The sequence below is a fragment of the Pavona decussata genome, unplaced genomic scaffold, assembly GCF_977016875.1.
Source record: "Pavona decussata unplaced genomic scaffold, jaPavDecu1.1 SCAFFOLD_48, whole genome shotgun sequence".
Taxonomy (NCBI): Eukaryota; Metazoa; Cnidaria; class Anthozoa; order Scleractinia; family Agariciidae; genus Pavona; species Pavona decussata.
The window spans coordinates 2,503,685-2,522,537 of NW_028145470.1; the positions used below are offsets into that span (position 1 = coordinate 2,503,685).

The 18,853-nt window shown below is 39.3% G+C and overlaps 1 protein-coding gene across 1 annotated transcript; it reads left to right on the forward strand.

Moving 5' to 3' along the window:
- The first annotated feature begins 423 nt into the window (after positions 1 to 423).
- LOC146481756 (uncharacterized) lies at positions 424 to 18,319 on the forward strand. The gene is made up of 14 exons (XM_085107774.1): positions 424 to 833; positions 3,608 to 3,664; positions 4,638 to 4,710; positions 6,001 to 6,071; positions 6,905 to 7,012; positions 7,990 to 8,312; positions 9,046 to 9,115; positions 10,590 to 10,653; positions 11,234 to 11,293; positions 12,528 to 12,705; positions 13,301 to 13,344; positions 14,396 to 14,470; positions 15,928 to 16,004; positions 16,587 to 18,319. Exons 1-14 carry the CDS (start codon positions 499 to 501, stop codon positions 16,717 to 16,719), a joined length of 1,668 nt encoding a protein of 555 aa, XP_084963900.1. The 5' UTR covers positions 424 to 498; the 3' UTR covers positions 16,720 to 18,319.
- The last annotated feature ends 534 nt before the right edge of the window (positions 18,320 to 18,853 follow it).

The window sequence follows — 18,853 nt, forward strand, 5'->3', positions numbered from 1 at the left end:
AGAATAAGCAGAATAGCTGTTAGATTTCTCCGGGAGGTAACCCCCTTAAGAACTGTTTCTCCTTTTGCTACTGCGTATACGTTCATGCTGATTACAATTCGATCAAGTAGTAAAATGGCGGTCACCGATCTTACTTTTTAGCTATAATCACTTAAACCTAAATTTAGGGCTGTTTTTAACAGGTTGAACCGTTGCTATGGTAACCTCTAAAGCCAATAAAACAATTGCAACTTGTTCACCAATAATTTAGCATTGCTTTGATCCATTATTGTTGTATCAACTGATGAAGAGTAGTAGTTTTATTCCGTCAAAATTTTGAGTGTTGGAAACCAGTGAATTTTTCTTTCTCTTTTTTGTTGTTGTTTTGTTTTTTAGCACACTATGCGGACCCTTTAACTCTTCGCTTGTCAGCGGTAACACGATTGAAGGAAAAAGGTAAGTAGTTCCACTACAATAGGGGATACATGAAGTACCTATACAAAAAAACATAACAGGAAAATGGCGGTCTTCGATGTCATTTTGAACGACAAAATTGACGATCTCACGGACTTGTTACGCTCCGATCCAAAATGCGCCAACTCTGTAGGATGGCACGGCCTAACTCCCTTGCATCAAGCAGTGTTGCGAAACAACCAAGAAATGATAGATTTGTTGCTCCAACACGCTGCAAACGTGAACCAGCCGAATTCGTTTGGAGAGACACCGCTACACTTTGCTTGTCAAGCAGCATCTTTACGTTGTGTCAACCAGTTAGTGGAAATCGGTGCAGAGTTGAGAGCAGAAGACAACGCTGGGAGAACGTGTATCCACCACGCTGCCAAGAGTGGATCAGTGTAAGTTAAAGCTTGTAAGGTTTTTACGATCCTCACTTTAGTACTCACTCATCCGTAAATGGACAATTAAAATATTTCCCGCACAGCCCTATACATGCACACCAATTATGTTTCCTTTTTGCGACTTACATTGTATACTCTATTCACGCTCGCCATGTTTGGAAGAGGGTTAGTATGACAGTGTCTGGAGCTGTGCAGAATTCTTTCTCTCCAATGATGTAAGCTACTGTAAGTGTGATTTATAAGTTAACCTAAAATATTTAGCTCGTTAATGGAATGGCACGGTCAAAGTTCAATTCAGTTAGAGTCGAGCATTCCTAGATTATAAGAACTGCTATAGCTGTTACTTAAAAGACTTCAGGGTACAGCTCATGCAAAGACACAAAAGTTGGCATGGCTATTCCAATTTTTAGAGTTATAACTCAAGGTCATAAATTTAATTAATGATAAAATAAAGCCAAGTAATTGAAGGGCTGGGAGCATAACCGACCTATGTCGAATTTCAGCCCGTTTCTCGATGTAGCTCGGATTTGTCCAAACTTTTGCATGTGTACTGCAATTCGATTGAAAACCATTGTCCAGTATTTTTTCACGTTGCTTTGTGTTTCGTATTAATGCCATTGAGAAATTTTACCATCTTGTAAAGATATATCGGTGACATTATAGACACTGGATGACCAAAAGGACAATGCACTGAGGATTAAATACTTGTATTCAATATACACTCGTTGTCTTTGAAACACGGCACACGAAAGCGGTGTTTTTCGCGGGAGCAACGAAAAGAATGCTGTCACGCTTTTATTTGATTGTTACAAACTACTACATACGTGACAGGAATGTCCCAAATGTAAACAGTTGCATTCTCCAAGAGAAAATGTGTCCATTTCCTGGCGTAAAATCCAGCTTTGTCCCGTTTGTCGACATATCACTCTTGATAACGCAAAATACTAGCATTCTACACGATTAACAGGAAGACATGTAGCCATTTCAACCATTAACAACGATTAACAACGATTAACGGCAGTTCTATTAAAAAGGTAAAGACTATCTATTCTTTTTACCACCAGTCGGTGTTAACCGTTGAAAATCTATGTTAATCATACTTTTATTGAATCATTGCCTTGAAATTGTCAAGTTAATCGTTACATACCGAATTTCAAGCCTGGCAAACCACAACTAAGGCTTGCAAAACACCTTGTATATGGCGGGATTTGTCTCTGATGCTCCCGCGGGATTTGATAATCGAATTGAAAAATTCGCCACGGCACAGTCATCACTACCAAGGAGGGATTCTTTGGGCAACATTTCCACCAGTTCCTGTCAACTGCATTCGTCAATTTTGTAACTTTTCAAAAGATCCATAGATGTCGTGCGTTTACAAACTTCACCAAACAAAAGCGAAAGCAACTAGCCAGTACAATACGCAAGTTGTTTATCCCGACTGCCTTGATCTATTTTGGGCTTGTTACAACCCGCAAAAGCAAACCATGATATCATCTCAAACGTTACTTATAGCAACAACAACTGGTGCGACTAAACACGGCTCGTGGACAGTGGAAACTTTTAGCCTACCGATAATTTGGAAAACGAGTCTGACGTGGACAAAACCTATAAAAAAATTTGCCTTCCAAGCGCGTTCACTTGTAGACAAGCAAACTACCAAATCCCCCTCCCCCCCCCCCCCCCCCTGACTCAATGTTGTCTTTTGGGTCACGAACAGTTTCCTGGCAAGCAGCGCTTCCCACATCAACATTGCATAAGGGGGAGGGGGGGGGGAGGGAGAAGTAACTGTGGTAGAATTATGAAGGGAGAAACAGTAAGTGAGTGGTTTTTTAGCTGTCTGTGTTCGGTTGTCAATGCATAGGGGGAGGGGGTGGGAGGGAGAGGTAAGGAAGTGGGTTTTTGTTCTGTTCGTGTTTGGTTTTCTCAAGGAGTTTTGTCCACGATTGTAAAACCGCGAAAGGTTTTCCAAACCAGGGAGAGCCAAAATTCGGACAAATCCGTGCGAAACCGAAAGCCGCGTTAAAATTCGACATAAGTCAGTTATGCTCTCAGACCTTCAATTTGTGATACTTCTGGGTTGTGATACTCTAAACAAATTATTAATTTTGCTTCAGCTTTTTTATTTCTGCCATAAGAAATCCGATCAGTTTGGGCTCGATTTGCAAAGCTATATTTCCCTTCTGGAAGTCCAGACCTGAACAACGATATAGTACCACAGTTTCTTCAGAAACTAACCCCCTTACAGTACATGTACATGTGCACATATGTATGTATTTTTTTCAGGCTTTCTTTCTGCAGGTGCTTCAGTTGCCTTAACATAATTATTTGTACATGCAACTGCAATGATCAGTCTCAATTCTTAATTCTTTTATTTGCAGTTCAGACATAATTATAATTATAATTCAATTCCATCTGGTGGTTTCTGTTTGATGTTGACTTTGTTGTTTGTTGTTTGCTGTTGATGACAGAAATAACTCAATTGCTGGTTATTATTGCCTGAGTTTTGAGTTACGTGTACAGTCGACTCCTGAAAACTCGAACCCTCGCTAACTCGAATCTCGCGCTAACTCAAACCAATTTTCCTTTCCTTTCAGGTCATTTTCTATATAATTTTAACCTCGATAACTCGAACCTTGTTCAATTTCCCTTGAAGGTTCAAGTTATCGGGAGTCGACTGTAGTTCACATGTCAATGAAAGCTGCAGTAACAAATATGAATGGTTCAGAAGAAGATTTTTATTAATTTTTGCTTTATTTATTAATATTTTGTAGATTGAAACTGCATTACTTGACAGCTTGTGGTCTGAATTTGAAGAAAAGAGATGACAGGTACATTGTAGGCCTCATAAGAATGCAGCCATGTATCGGATTTATGCAAAAAATAGTAGATGCAGGGTGAAAATAATCCATAAACTGATTGGTAAACTTAAATGATTTCCAAATTCTTTATCTTTGAGATCCAGGAAACTGAATCACAGCATAGAGTTTAAAGTAGTAGTAGGTACACTGTACTGTATGCTCAAGATACACTGTATGCAGCTTTTACAGAATCAGTCTTGACTGACAGCAGTAACATTCATTTGATAATGGCGACATCCATGCTTATGACTTTAATTAGCCTAAAAACTGAACCAACATAAACAGTGCATTCATGAGTGATTTCTTTTCTTCTCTGCTTAACAACCATGCTACAGGTCTTCTTTTGTTTTTGTTTCTTGGTTTTTCAGCAAACGTTATACAGTACATGTACATATAAGCTGCATGTATAATGTACATGTAACATCTCAAATTCAAACCTTTAGGTCACAGAATAAACTAAAGAACTACGTACATTATTTTCTAACATGATAACCAGTCTGTAGGCAAACGACAGATCATATTAATTTTGGAGAAAATTATACAGATTTGTGCTGTTTTTCCAGCTAGCCCTTCAATTCTTCCAAGGTAAATTTCTGGAAGTCGCAATTTTTTTACTAGCTTTTTCTACAATCATGTACTTGTAGTTAAAGATCCTTTGCAAGGATTATATGGAAACCTAAGCACTGTTCTTCACTTGCAAATAATTTGCTAAGAATAGAACAAATGATTAAAAAAGTAATCACAACACTCACTATTGGAGTGTAACACCTACAGAAACTTGATTTGAAATCAGCTTGAACATACAGTGTAACACAATGCAAACTCATGTTACTTTAAAAATTGAACCCCTTCTGTTGCATTCTCATTAAATCTGTTCAATGCAACTGTTATCCCTGTTATGATAATTTTCTACAGCTACAAGCTTATTTTTTTCATTCTTCAGAGGTATTACAGCACTTCACATAGCAGCAGAACATGACCAACTTGAGGTCTGTGAATATTTATTACGTCACAAGGTAATTTTACAGAGATATCATACAGTGTATGCATGCATGTATATGTTAATGGTAAGTTGTATTGTGATAATTAAAAGGAACTGTCAGGAAATACATGTACAGGACAGAGGCCTTAAGGTTACAGGATGATGCATGTGGGACAGATACACTGTACATGTAAACTTCTAAATATGGAGCAAAGAGGGCTGTCACAGAGTTCTTACTAGGCACCTTAAGCAGCAATAATGATGACAAGGGCATTACAGTACCGGTAGTTTTTAGTTTGTAGTTTTTATAATTTGCAAAACACTGGCATTTTACATGCATTATTCATTCTGGTACATTTCTTTGCTGCTCTCTGCAAAATGACAACATGAAAATAAAAAATTCAATGACCAATTATTCAAGGTTTTATGAAGAACATGACTATGCTCGCACAGGTGTGGATTTTCCTTTCTATTTCTGAACTTGAAAACTTTGACTACAAATGCACCCACTTGATACATGTAGTTTGGCTGCATTACTCAAATTATATGAGTTGGAATTATTGCTGGGTACTTTAGATGTAGATACATTGGGTTAAGTGGGTGGGTGGGTGGGTGAGATCTAATATAGACCGATAGCAGCTGCTAGAGGCACCTTCACATGCTGACGTCTGATCTCATCCCATAGAATTGTAAACCGCCATGAGACTTGGTGATATGTGCAGTATATAAGAATTTCATTCATATATAATTTATTCATATAACACAAATTTATTTTTAGATTACATCTACATTTTTGGTGGCATCATCATCAAAGTTGCTGCTTAGGGTCTCTATTAAATGGGCCATTATTAAACCCATAACATACATGTACGTTATGGGTGAGTAAGCACTGGTGGTACATTGATGACCTCACTGATGGTCTTCAATACCCTCAGTGTACATGTACATACCATAAACCTGAAACTTTAAAATAAAATTTAATACTTGTACCAACTTCCGTTGACAGTCCTCCAATAATCGTCAAGTATGAGGGGCTGATGTTGTATTGGAAATGAAATAAACAAATAAACTGTTGTCAGTTTCACAGAGAAAAATGCTAGATTTGTCTTCTCACAAAGTGTGAAATTCCTGACTCAATTGTCACCCTTACAAGTACAAATGTATGCTAGGGTGGAAGCACTTTTAATCCGCTCCTCTCCACTCTCATTTCCGGCTTATTCTTGTGCCTTGTTGCTCACATGTAAGGCCTCAAAGTTAGCAAATGTTCCAGTTACTTGGAGTTCATGTCTTTTTTTTTTAAGCGTTTTGATTTTCTTCTCCATAGCGGTTTCCTCCTGACATAAGAGACAGTGCAAACACAACACCACTACACTTAGCAGCCAAGTATGGTCACTGGTGAGTTAACATTATTTCCAACTTACAGTGTAGGTTTAGTTTTGTATCAGTGCCATTGATTGTATGACTACCATTTAAATGGTCACATTTTAGGTTTTCATCCACAGACTCAAAAGTTAGAATCACCTTGTACGGCATAATAAACAGCACCACAGGAAAGTACTGCTCAATAGCTTTCATTTGAATGGTCACATTTAAGGATTCATCCACAGACTCGAAAGTTAGAATCACCTTGTACAGCATAATAAACAGTACCACAGGAAAGTACTGCTCAGTAGCTTTCATTTGAATGGTCACATTTTAGGATTTCATCCACAGACTCAAAAGTTACAATCGCCTTGTACAGCATAATAAACAGCGCCACAGGAGAGTACTGCTCAGTAGCTTTCATTTGAATGGTCACACTTTAGGATTTCATCCACAGACTCAAAAGGTACAATCACCTTGACTGTACAGCAAAATAAACAGCACCGCAGGAAAGTACTGCACAGTAGCTTTCATTTGAATGGTGACGTCACACTTAAGGATTTCATCCACAGACTCTAAAGTTAGAACCATGTTGGAAAGCGATAATAAACAGCACCAGAGAAAAGTACTGCTCAGTATCTTTCATTAGAATGGTCACACATCAGGATTTCATCCACAGACTCAAAAGTTAGAACCACCTTGTACAGCATAATAAACAGCACCACAGGAAAGTACTGCTCAGTAGCTTTCATTTCACTGATCAATTTTAATTGAAGAATTTCAATAATGGGTCTAAACTGTAGGCATGTGCTTGGATGAACCTACAGGTAACCGTAACTAAACTTACAATTTGCTTTGTGCCGCAGTGAAGTGGCGTGGGCTCTAGAGAGTAACAGCAGATTATCGATGATCAATGAGAAGGATATTATGAGAAAAACACCTGTAGACCATGCTGGTGAAGGACAAACTCCCAGGTACTACTGTACATGTACATGTATACTCAATTGAAATCAGCTAATAGTAATGTTATATTAACAACATAATTATCATTCCACAAGTGTGTGTTGGATATACAGCCCTGAGAGGTGAAATAATAATGATTTCAACTGCGGTACAGGTATAATAAAATTTATCATCCCGTAGTTGAAATCATTATTATTTTTACCTACATGTACACTGTACATGTACACTGTAAGCTGGATTTTTTGAAAAGTGGACTGTTTGAGGGTGTGGGGCAAAGCATTATTATTATTTTATAAATATTTGAAGGGGTGTCTGGAAGAAAGCCCTGAATGACTTCTGATAAGTTGCTAGATTCTCCTACCAAATTGCCTTGTATTCCCTTGTGAAACAAAAGGAGAATTTGACCTTACATCAAAAGTCACTGAGGGCCTTATTCTGTACATCCCTTCATTTGTTTGTTTATTTTTGTTGTTGTTGTTGTCCAAAAAACACAAGGTCATATTGACCGCCATCTCAAGTCTGCTGTACGGTCAAGGCATTATGGATTCTGAGCTTTTATTGAAATTATTTTATTGGGTATTTCCCAGACTACTTTTGGCATTGTCGCGTGCGCTTTTACACTTTTTTTTACCAACCTTTGTCGAAACAGCTGTACATGTAATTTAAATTATTATATTTTTGTTTTCCTTGCCTCCTAAACCCTTGAAGCACATATAATTGACTTTAGCTTGTGAGCGGCTTGTTCAGTTTTGTTGTACTGTATTTGTTTGTACTTTAACCCCTAATATCAAAGAACAAATTCTCCTAGTATCGTGTCCCCATACTTTTGTTATAAAAGTACTGGGGAGAAGTTATTAAAATACTAAGAAAATTCACCTTGGGAGATCATATCCTTAATTCTCATGACATCAGTGGTTGAATAAGCATTGATATTACAAGGAGAAATTTGGTGCTGATCACTGACATTTTGACTTTCTTTACACAACAGACATTTGTGGCTGAAGAGACATCTCAAGTACTGGCAAGCCAGTCGCTGTCCCCCTACCCTCCCCCCTCACCCATGGATGCCATGGCTTCTGCTACTGTTGTCGCCTTCATTTGGAATTCTCCTCATTGTCCAAGCTTTCAATTACCTTTCAACTCTCTTTGCAGTATTGGCAACCATATCTATCATAGTGTTCTTCAATGTATGCTCATTTTCACGGCATCGAATGCAGCATATTTCTGAGCTTCCGAGTCCTGCGTTAGCTGGATTTTTCTTTGGGTTAATAATACAAAGCTTGCTGTGTTTTTTTGTATATTTGATACCTAATATCCTTTGAAATAACTATTTAAAACAGAGTAAAGATATGTAAATTAATTTGAGATAAGCACTGTTAATATAAATTTCAAAAATTAATTATAAATGTGTGGTTCCAGGAAACATCCCTATTCCCCATGAATCTTTTTTTTAGTTTGAACCCCCCCCCCCCACCCCTCTGGAAATTTAATTCATCTTTAGCTTCATAGAGCATATGTTCCCTTAAAAAGTTAAGCTTTAGAGTCCCCCGTCCCCCCCCCCCCCCCCCTCTTTGGAATGTCCAATAACCTTCCATGGATATTTACTGCGACCACAATTTTTATCTGGGTTAAGAATGTGTTCTTCCTGCAAATAACCATACATGTACTTTTTACCCCTTCTGCTGAAGGTCTTCCCCCATATGTCCTTACCGTATGTCCTCGGCAGTGTCTATAGCCCAAGTGCTAGTGGGGCCGAGCATTAAACTTTACAAAGAAAATAATAGTTAAAATTGAACATAACATCTTTAAACATCCCAACTGGTAGGAGGCAGACCAGCTGACTATTTACAAGTGCAGCCGAGGAGTGAAACTCAGGGCTACCGCAAAACAACTTCAGGTAGCAGTCAGAGTGGGACTTTATATAACCCTGGACCTCTGCATTGGAAGTCCAGTGCCCTTACCGTCTGGTTAGGACACCGGTTCTGTAGCTTTACATTGTAAATGACTTTCTGTTCATCTAGATGATATCCTTGACATTTCTCACAGCTTTGGCCTGAACTTTTTTGGACTTCTATGGCAGTTCTCCTTTTGATACTTACATGCATATCATTAAAGTAAGTATAATTATTCATACTTACAGTATACTGTACATGTAAGGTTCCGTTTATATGGAGAAAAGTTGTCCCCGGTAGAAGGGTCACTCGACTACCCAAACTACCCTGGGAGAGCCAACTTTTCCTACATTTCCTTACAAAACTTGGCGAACCGTTTACATGAGAAACAAAAAGTTGGCTCGGCTGGAAGGGTGACCCGCCTAGTTGGGTCACCCTTTTTCGATGGTAGGGTCACCCTCCTAGCCGGGCCAACTTTTCTCCATATAAACACTTTGGCTCGCCTAGCCGGGACAACTTCATCAAGGCGAGAGGATCTGAGCATGCACGAGCGCTGTTGGCTCGGGCAAAGGGGTCAACTTTTTTCTCATATAAACGCTCGCTGAAGTTGACTAGGCTGGAAGGGTGACCCTCTTTCCCGGGACAACTTTCTTCCATATAAACGGGGCCTAAGATTGGGTGTCACTGAATTCATTATTAACATGTGGGCTGCTTTCCATTAGTTTTCTCAGAACTGCCCAGCTAGATTGATCATTTCGCAATGCACCAGTTTGAACAACAGTTTGTATGCCACTTTTTGGAATACCTTCAAAATAGCGCACACTATTCTCAGAATGTGCCATTTTGAAGAATTCAAAGAATCAGTCCTTCAAATTGGTTCACTCCATTTACAGACCAACCAGTCTGGCCAGTCAGTTGTGACAAATGGAAAATGCCCTTCACCTGTACAAGCCATATACAAGAAAGGATAAAATAATACAGTCGAACCATTGCTAAAAACTAAAGAATGAGTGTATGCAAGCTTTGACTACAAAGCTTAGTTGGTCATGTTACAAATTGCAACGTTTACACAATTTGAATTTTTTGGACTAACAGATCATCTTTCCAAGATTATTTCCTTGGGGTGCTCTCAAGCAATCACAATTTTCAATGAATGTAATGAATGAAACATGCCCTCCGCTTATTTGAACTTTTCGTTCTCTTTGAGAATAAAATACGATGACTAATATAGAGGTCATCTGAGCAGGTTTGTCCTCCTCATTGCTTCATGCAAGACTTTTGTGTATATTCCCCAGAAAACATGGCTCGTACGGGTCATGGAAAACCTGGAAAGTCATAATGGCATTTTTACAGTTTCTTCACAAGCAGACATAGCTTGCAAGAACAGAACCTTTTCCAGGTTTTGTTTTACCCACTTCGCCAGAGATTCTGTACAAGGTTGTTTGGTTTTATAAAATTGGCCACCGTAAAGAGATTCGAGTGCTGACGTTTGGGGCGTTAATTCTTCGTTAGAGCGAATCACTCAAATCTCTTTACAGTGGCCAATTTACCTTTAGTTATCAACTCTGTTGATAAACCAAATATTCATTTCTACTCCCCACCGACGCAGCACCACAGTTTCTTTAGAAACCAAGCCCCCTTATCTATTCCTGCACATGAACCACTTGGTGAATAACCACTTTCTTGACTCTTTCAGAAAACTTTTCTCTGACCCTGGTGTAGTAAAGTACAACAGAATCTCGGAAAGTGGGGAAACACTGGTAAGAGCTGTACATCAAACGAGCATTCTTTTATTAAAGCCGCAACAAAATTATAGAATCTAGGAAAATTTATTTTTGTTAAATGTATGCAGCCAAAGATTTTCATGCAAACCATGTGATCAAAGCTGACCTCAGACAAGACAAAGTGACCTCAGATCCTCTGAGAATCGGACTGTGATGGATAGGTCAGATTGTGTGTTCTGCGACGGTTTGAGTTATCAAAGTTCAGTTATACTTAACAATTATTCCGCGGCCGCGCGTTGGATATGAGACAGTGCTTCTGATATGAGATGATAGATAGCCAACGAGGCGCAAAGTGCCGAGTTGGCTATAATCATCTTATATCCAACAAGCGCGAGTGGAATAATTGTTTTATTAAAAACAATCAAGAAATATTGTTAGAACTTGCTGGTTTCGCTTAGCAAGAACAACCAGAAGACCATTTTAATGGTCGCTATTTCTCTGGCATGGTATAATGGGTCATATACCATGGCCGCTTAGCCAATCAAATCCCTGGAATTGCATTATACAATGATCCAGTTTTTAATAATGAATGTTATTAAACTTATTTTTTATACAGACAATTCTTGATGTAGCCAAAGGTGTTTTACCGGAGAATAACTTCTGTACAGTTTGTGAGGTAGGTCATTCTACAGCTAAATTGTCAGAGGCGGTGAAAGAGATGGAAACGGTGAGGGTGTGTGTGTGTATGGTGGTGGGGAGGAGGAAGGAAGGGGGGGGGGGTGTTCATGTTCCACGGACAGTAAAACGTTCTTTTTGTTTATACGGTATCGTACAAGTCTGGATCCGCTATGTATTTTGTCTGTGCGGGATAGTCGGTTATCTTTTACTGTTCCCCAGCAAATTATCCGTACTGTCCACCCCCTGCCCCCGTATTTTTCATAAACTTGCACTGAGAAAAGCATGTAAATTTGACAAACACTGATAAAACGTAATACTCAGTGTGTCGTTAACAGAGAAACAAGGGACGAACAAGAGTCTAAGTCTCTGAAGGAATCGAACCCATAACCTCCGTACATCGGTCGGATGCTATAACCGCTGTATTGGGAGACTGGTGGCGAGCTAGGTCAATAGACCCTTCTCCAAAATGGCGGCATCAGATTTGAGTGAGTTAAAATTGAACTGAATGAAAAACTGATACCAGCTCACAGAAAGAGCACCTTTACTTTAGTAACCTTGCAAAGTTTCAGCATATTAGATGTTATATCAGCTTGGGAAATGCAAGATGAAATTTGACAAATTTACAGACGTTTGTATGACTGGGGGTATACGTCATACCCTCAGTCATACAAACGTCTGTAAATTTTTCATTTTTCAACTTACATTTTCTCAGCTGATATTACACCTGATATGCTGAAACTTTGCAGGGTAACTAAAGTAAAAGTGCTCTTCCTAGTACTGGTATACATTTTTAATTTTAACTTATTTGAATTTTCGGCGCCATTTTGGAGAAGGGTCTATAACAAGGTGTGTCCCGCAATCGGCGTCCTGTGTTTTGTGAAAAATAAAGGTAACTTTTAAGTTCGGTAATGAAATGAGAAAGACGTACCAAAAAAGAGCCCGAGTCTCCAATTAATGGGATCAAACGCAAGACCTTCCATACAACTTACGTCTGGTTTCCATTTGGAGCTACTGGGAGCATTACTACTCTTCTCCCCCCAGCATGGGATGATGGTACGTCGCACGTCCCGCGCGTTTTTAATCGCGCGAGGCAATTTTCGCGCGCGCGCGCTTGGCTCGCTGGCCTTACTATCCCCAAGAAAAATAAGGCGCATGCTAGTAGTCTACCGCAACAGCTGCCCATTCTCGTGCCTTTCTCAAGCTGTCTATACCGTTCGCTGTTGCTTTCACAGATTGTGATGCCCGAGTTTACCAAACATTGTCGTCTCTGTGAAACATGTATGCTGAGCTTGGATCACCACTGTCTGTTTCTAACACGCTGCGTGGCGGTTAACAATCACAGATCATTTGTGTTTTTCATGATTGAGACGATGCTTGCGAATGCGTTATTTGTTAGAACAGCAATATCTTGTAAGTATAATGGCTCAGAGGTTACTTTTCTGTCTGGTGTTGTTTGTTCCCCAAGTGTCCTACTTGTTGTATATGAGGTTATTTCAGGGTTTGTACATGAAGTAGAAAAGGACTGTCTGAGAGCCCAATAGGTCTCCTTCGGGGGTTAGAGGACCTTTACTCACGAAAGGAGCCCCAAGAAATTTCAACTTCTCGTACATAACATAGAAATTAACGATAAATAATGTTGTAAAGTTAATATTTTGATATATGGAACTTTTTGTAAGTCGCTTTGATTTGATACATCATAGCAGATTGAAATAATTTGTAGCTTATCGTTTTCACGTGTTTTGCAGAACGATTTCAAATATGACCTCAAATGTTATTCAAATGCTAAATCTCTTTGAGATAGGAAGACAGCATTCTTGGTGGAAATTGTGCACCACTCTCGCGAGTGAAACTTTTATACGCCAATCAGTAAAATTTAAAATCAAAATCGGGTGTCAAAATACACGTAAGATTCGCGCTCTGACCCTGTCGGGCCGCCCCATTGGGCTTGCAAATCGTAGGTTGTAAGCCGGCCTCGAAAGCTTAATTTTTGTGTGTTTTTCAACAGATTTTAACTTGCAAGTGGTTTTAGGAGAGTCATCGTCGTTTACCGTAAGTAAAACATACTGTTTTGCCTGCACATACAGGGTTTGAGCATTCACAACGGAGACTCTTTGCAAAGTGTTTAAAAAACCTACCACTTTTTACTTTCTAATTTCCAAAGGTTGACTGCCGATTTATTTGCGCTCCAAATCCCAACGCAGGATGACAACAAATCCGCTAAACCTTAATCTTGAAGAAAGTTGAAAAGTTTAGTCCTTCAACGATTAATTTGTGTCACTTGCATTACTATTAAAATCAAATGTAACTACTGGTAATTGTATGTAAAGGAGAGTGCCTCCTTTTGCACCTGCGCATATGTTATCCGCATCTCAAGATGACCTAAGAAACTCTGATTTCTTAAGGATTTCTTCTAATCCAAAGGTATTTTTGCGCGGTTATTGACTATGGGAAAAGAGAAGATCTTAGCAAGGGCTATTGAAATCCAAAAGGAAAATTGGGGGTAACCGTGCATTTTTCAGAGATAATAAAGCTTCAATTTGGAGAAAAATGCCATACATTGTTATATATTTTAGCGCTTTTAGACCTAGTGTTGCTTAATTATTTTTATGAACAAACAAATGATAACCTTTTTATCACGAAGAAAACGTATTATTTAGAAAATGCAAGGAGCACGTGATCGCACACGCGCGACAACACGTTTGACAAACTCGGTAGTCCAAAAACCGTTTACAACAATTATCTCTGAAAAATGCGTGGTTTCCCCCAATTTTGTTTTCGGATTTCAATAGTCCTTGCTAAGATCTTCTTTTCCCGCATAGCTAAAAACTTCGTAAAAAACTTTTGAGTTAGAAGGCACTGTTCTTAAAGTGTCAAATAGAAGTGTTAAAGTGTTTTATGGGAAGAAGAGTTACTCCAGGCGGATCCGGGCTGGACATTTATCACAGTTGAACGTTTAAAGTCGCTTTATGACAAAAAGCTCAATCCTCCGCCATAACTAGGGGCCCTTTCCACGCTTTATACGCGTAGACTTTTACCGTCCTCTCCCCTCAGCCGTCCTTTTGCGTGAGCCCACTAATATTGTTAATTTTCTTTCCTTTAGGAAGCTATGGGCAAGGATGTCTATGTTTCAGTGCTTTTTATCCTCAACTGTTTTGGAATTCTCTACGTATTCTTCGTAAGATGACTAAGTTTTCTTTTATTTACCTACTTTACATACTTCTTTCATTTACATATTTGCTTCTTCGTTCAAGGTTTCTCTATCACGTTTCCCAGTAGCCCCAGACCCTGTCCACGTTTACTTGTTTCCGGTCGCTTCTTAGTTGAATGATTTTTGTACCCAAATGCCTGCTTGCCACACCTAAGCTATCAAAAACGAACAAAAAATACATTCGTAAACGGGATGTACAAATTTGAAGGATAAGCTCTATTTTCGTCCTTCAAATTTCTTCAGAATAGCGCGTATCATTCTCGAAGTGATTATCTGTGAAGACTTTGTAGCACCATCCCTTCAAAATGACGCACTCGATTTACTCGGTGCACGTAGACTGTTCACAGTCCCCTGTTTTTCCGTGGGATTTTCGAGACTTGTACGCTTCGTTAGCGCTGCGGCCATCTTGGTTTGTAAAGGCGAACGCAACCTGGGGAGAATGCCTAAACTACCGAGGGGGCCCTAGTCAGAACGCTCCCCTCGGTAGTTTAGACACTCTCCCCAGGTTGCGCTCGTCGTTACAAACCAAGATGGCGGGGGTTCGATCGAAGCGTACGAGTCTCGAAAATCCCACGGAAAAATAGGGGACTGTGAACAGTATACGGTACACTGGACTCGGCCGGTCTGGCCGGCCAGTTCTGACAAATGGAAAGCCCCCCTAGGTCACCCGGAATGAACAAACGTATCACTACTGCTATTAAGGGGGACTTAACCTAAAAGCCATTTTTTCGCCACTTGACATGGCTTTCTGTTCACGTTTCAAGCAATCCAAAAACTCTATATGCTCATCCCGTGAACCTATGTCGTGGGGTGTTTTGTGAATTTTTGGGTGATTTTTTGGGTATATTTAGGAGGAATAGTTTTTCTAGAAGGATTGGTAAAATTAAGAGAAATAAGAAATATTGAAGATTTAGTGAAGTTTTAAAATTAGAATTTGTGGTTAAAAATTAATAAACGGACACCAAGTTAGTCCACTAGCAACCTGGGGTGCTCTTGCGTGAGTATCAACTGTCTGTTGGTGTTCCAAAAATCATTTTCTTTCTTCTATCCCTTCTTAAAACCTCTTCAAAATTCATTCAAATTTAGGTTAAGTGCCCCCTTAAAAAAGGCTTTCAAAGCAGAGGGTTTTAAAATGGACGTTTTTCATGACGCCAAAAATTGGTCACGATTTCTGCTTGCAGTCTGTTTCTCTCTCGAATTTCTGTTCTGTTCTGGCTTGAAAAAATAACGGGCGAGAAATATAAAACGAGGAGGATTGGGACCTGACAAGGGAGGAGCGTGCGTTAGAAGAGCCGATCGCGACGATCGGTTCAGACTTATGACAGCCATGAATTCTTTTTCTGCTGTTTTCCTTTGTGCATGAAGCGTAAATCGCTGAAAATACATCACTAACTTGAGGATTTGTTTGGTTTTTATCTTTTCAGTTGACCTTTTTTCAGTTCAAGGTTATAACTGACGGTGGAACAACGTATTATTCTTCAGATGGTCATGTACTTCACAGGTCAGCTGCAGAGTAATTCCGTTTCCCTGTAGTTATTAGTCAAAGTTGCTGTGCAACAGCCTTCATTTGAAAGGTCACACCTTAGGATTTCATCCACAGACTCAAAAGTTAGAGCTACCTTTTACGGCATAATAAACAGCACCACAGGAAAGTACTGCTCAGTAGCTTTCATTTGAATAGTCACACCTTAGGATTTCATCCTCAGACTCAAAAGTTAAACCTAACTCGTGCAGCAATGTAAACAACACCTTAGGAAAGTGCTGCTTATAGCTTAATTTGAAAACTGAAGGGGATTTCTACCTTACACTCAGGAGTTAGAACCACCGTGTACAACATTTGATACAGCAGGACTTGAAAGAATCCTTCCCCCTCTTTGTTTGTTCGTTGTTATTCTACTTCAACAACAACAACAATCTTTATTATTATTCGTGCCCAGAAATCATACAGTGTTACATAAATTCAAGAAAGAAAAATTACTAAGGAAGAGGGCGCAGCCACTTAGAAATAGCAAGCTAATCGAGCTAAGTGGCTGGGCCAAGCGGAAGGACTCAGTTATGAAACTTTGTTTTTTCCTTTACACAGAACCTGGAAAGAGCTTTGGCAGTTTCAAGCAGTGCCTTGGTCACAAAGGCTAAAAATTTTTCTTCAGTTCCTTCTTGGGGAATATTCCTTTTACAAGAATATGAAGAAGAAACAGGCCCATAGACTAGTCTAAACGGCAGAGTCGGTGGAAGCGCTGTTTAAACAGGGTCTCTTGCAGTTTATATATAGTCGCCAGACCATGGAAAGTTAAGGAAAGGTGTCCTTTGCCCACTTTATCTCCCCCACCCCTCCTCTAACCACTCCCCCCCCCCCCCCTCCAAAAAAAAAATGTGGGCTTGCTCAAAGCATCAATCAGATTACTGCATCCTTTCGAAGTGGGCGACAACGTTTCTATGCAATAGGCGACGTTTATGTTGTCTTGCAATTTTTGTATATTTGTATTAGACAGGGTAATCGACTCGGCTAAAATAAGCGCAATTTTTATGCGTAAAAATGGGTTCTTATTTCAGGACCAGAGTTGAGATAATTTACACTTTCGTTCATTATAGTTGGAAATCAACTGAGAACTGAATGATTCGATAATTTAAATGGTTCTGCTTCAAAAATCTGGACGTTTTTGATATATTGGAACTGTGTTGTGTTCACACTGCTTAATAGTGAAGTGTTGTAGCGCAAGATCTCTTAGCTATTTAAACGATATATTTTCAATAGTACCTGTATGCGTTGAAAGAGAGGTGTTCGCGAAGAAAAAATCCTCTTCCGAAATGCTTTCCCTTATTAAAAATATCTCCGATCGAAAGAAATCTCATATTATGTTCCCAGTTTTACTCACCCACACTATTATTCGGGGATATTTAGAACTGGTGAAAATTTTGTTAAGAACTTGTTAAAATATACTGGGTGTTTCCTTAGCAGAACGAAAAAAAGTATAGTAAAAGAATACTAAAAGATAACTCTTAATAATAAGTGTTATGGGAGCCGATACTTGAGTGAATGAAGTACGGAACTTGCTTCGAAAATTTTATGGCCTTTACTTCAACAGGTCTCCTGTAGCTCAGTGGTAGAGCATCCGAACTAGTAATCGGAAGGTCTTGGGTTCGACTCCTGATAGGAGCACTCGGATTTCCCTTTTCCGAGTATGTCATTGTCACTCACTGAATAATACATCATTCTCAACGAAAATTTATACGCTTATAAAATTTGGCTCCAGTTACTCATTTTTTGTTGTGAAATTCTCGCTTGAGCTCCCATCTTATCATTGTGTGTGACAACCTGAAGGTGGACGGGAGGCTTTGTAAAAAATGAAGTTTAGGGGGTCGGGGCTGTTTGTAAAGTTTAATTTGTGGTATTCGTTGTATCTATTTAATGATATTTTTATACCAAAGGCATAGTGAAGTAAAGTAATTTATTTAATGTCAATAACACGGGAGTGCTTGCGCAATCTTCCAAGCCAGAGGCTCATGATAAAGTGCTTGACAATATCCAGATTGAATTGGAATTTGGAAATGCTGGTTTTTGAGGAGAGGGGAAAACCGGAGTACCCGGAGAAAAATCTCTCGGAGCAAGAACGAGAACCAACAACAACTCAACCCACATTGGTGGGACTCCCCCTAGGAAGATTATAATGTCCGTCAACTGTTTCAAGATTAGACTTGAAACTTGACCAAAACAATTGTTGTAAAATTGTATATGATTGATTTGGTATTATAGTCTGTATTCGGTTTTAAAGTGTAGAAGATAAAACTATTTTGAATTGTAAATGCTTGAAGAAACGTGTTGGTTTTGTTTTTTGTACATCTGGGTTTATACTTTCTCTCCAGTGGTTCAACAAAAAGAGCAGAGCCTTTCGGATATGATCGTAACATCTTCGTGAGTTGTCGAAAATGTTCGGATATCGTTGGAAATTAGGAGAAATTCGCACAGTGTTTCCTCGTAGTTACGAAATATCGTCAGTCGGTGATCGGAAACTTCTGCGTCCGCAAAACAACAATGAGTAACGATGAGACTTATTCCTCTCCTCGCTGAAGTTTCGGCGAGTGTATCCAGAGAGGAGCATGAAACCCTCATCTTAGAACAGACTTAGGTTGGACTCCTGGCCCCAGTTGTTCAAAGAGCGAATAACTTTATCAACTGGATAAGTCACTATCCAGCGGAGCAAATGTACTCCAACCAATGGTTTTGGCAAGTTTTGGACACAATCCCATTCTTAAATTTGACATATGCTTCTACTCTATCCACAAATTATAGGACTATCGTGAAAATCTTGCACACAATTTATCTGCGGGATAGTGAACTAGCCAGTGGAT

Excerpts from the sequence above, each read along its gene's own strand:
- LOC146481756 (XM_085107774.1), top strand. The coding sequence starts at position 499 with ATGGCGGTCTTCGATGTCATTTTGAACGACAAAATTGACGATCTCACG. Across the intron at positions 6,072-6,904 it reads GCAGCCAAGTATGGTCACTG|TGAAGTGGCGTGGGCTCTAG; the intron begins GTGAGTTAACAT and ends TTTGTGCCGCAG. Across the intron at positions 8,313-9,045 it reads TTTTGTATATTTGATACCTA|AGCTTTGGCCTGAACTTTTT; the intron begins ATATCCTTTGAA and ends GACATTTCTCAC.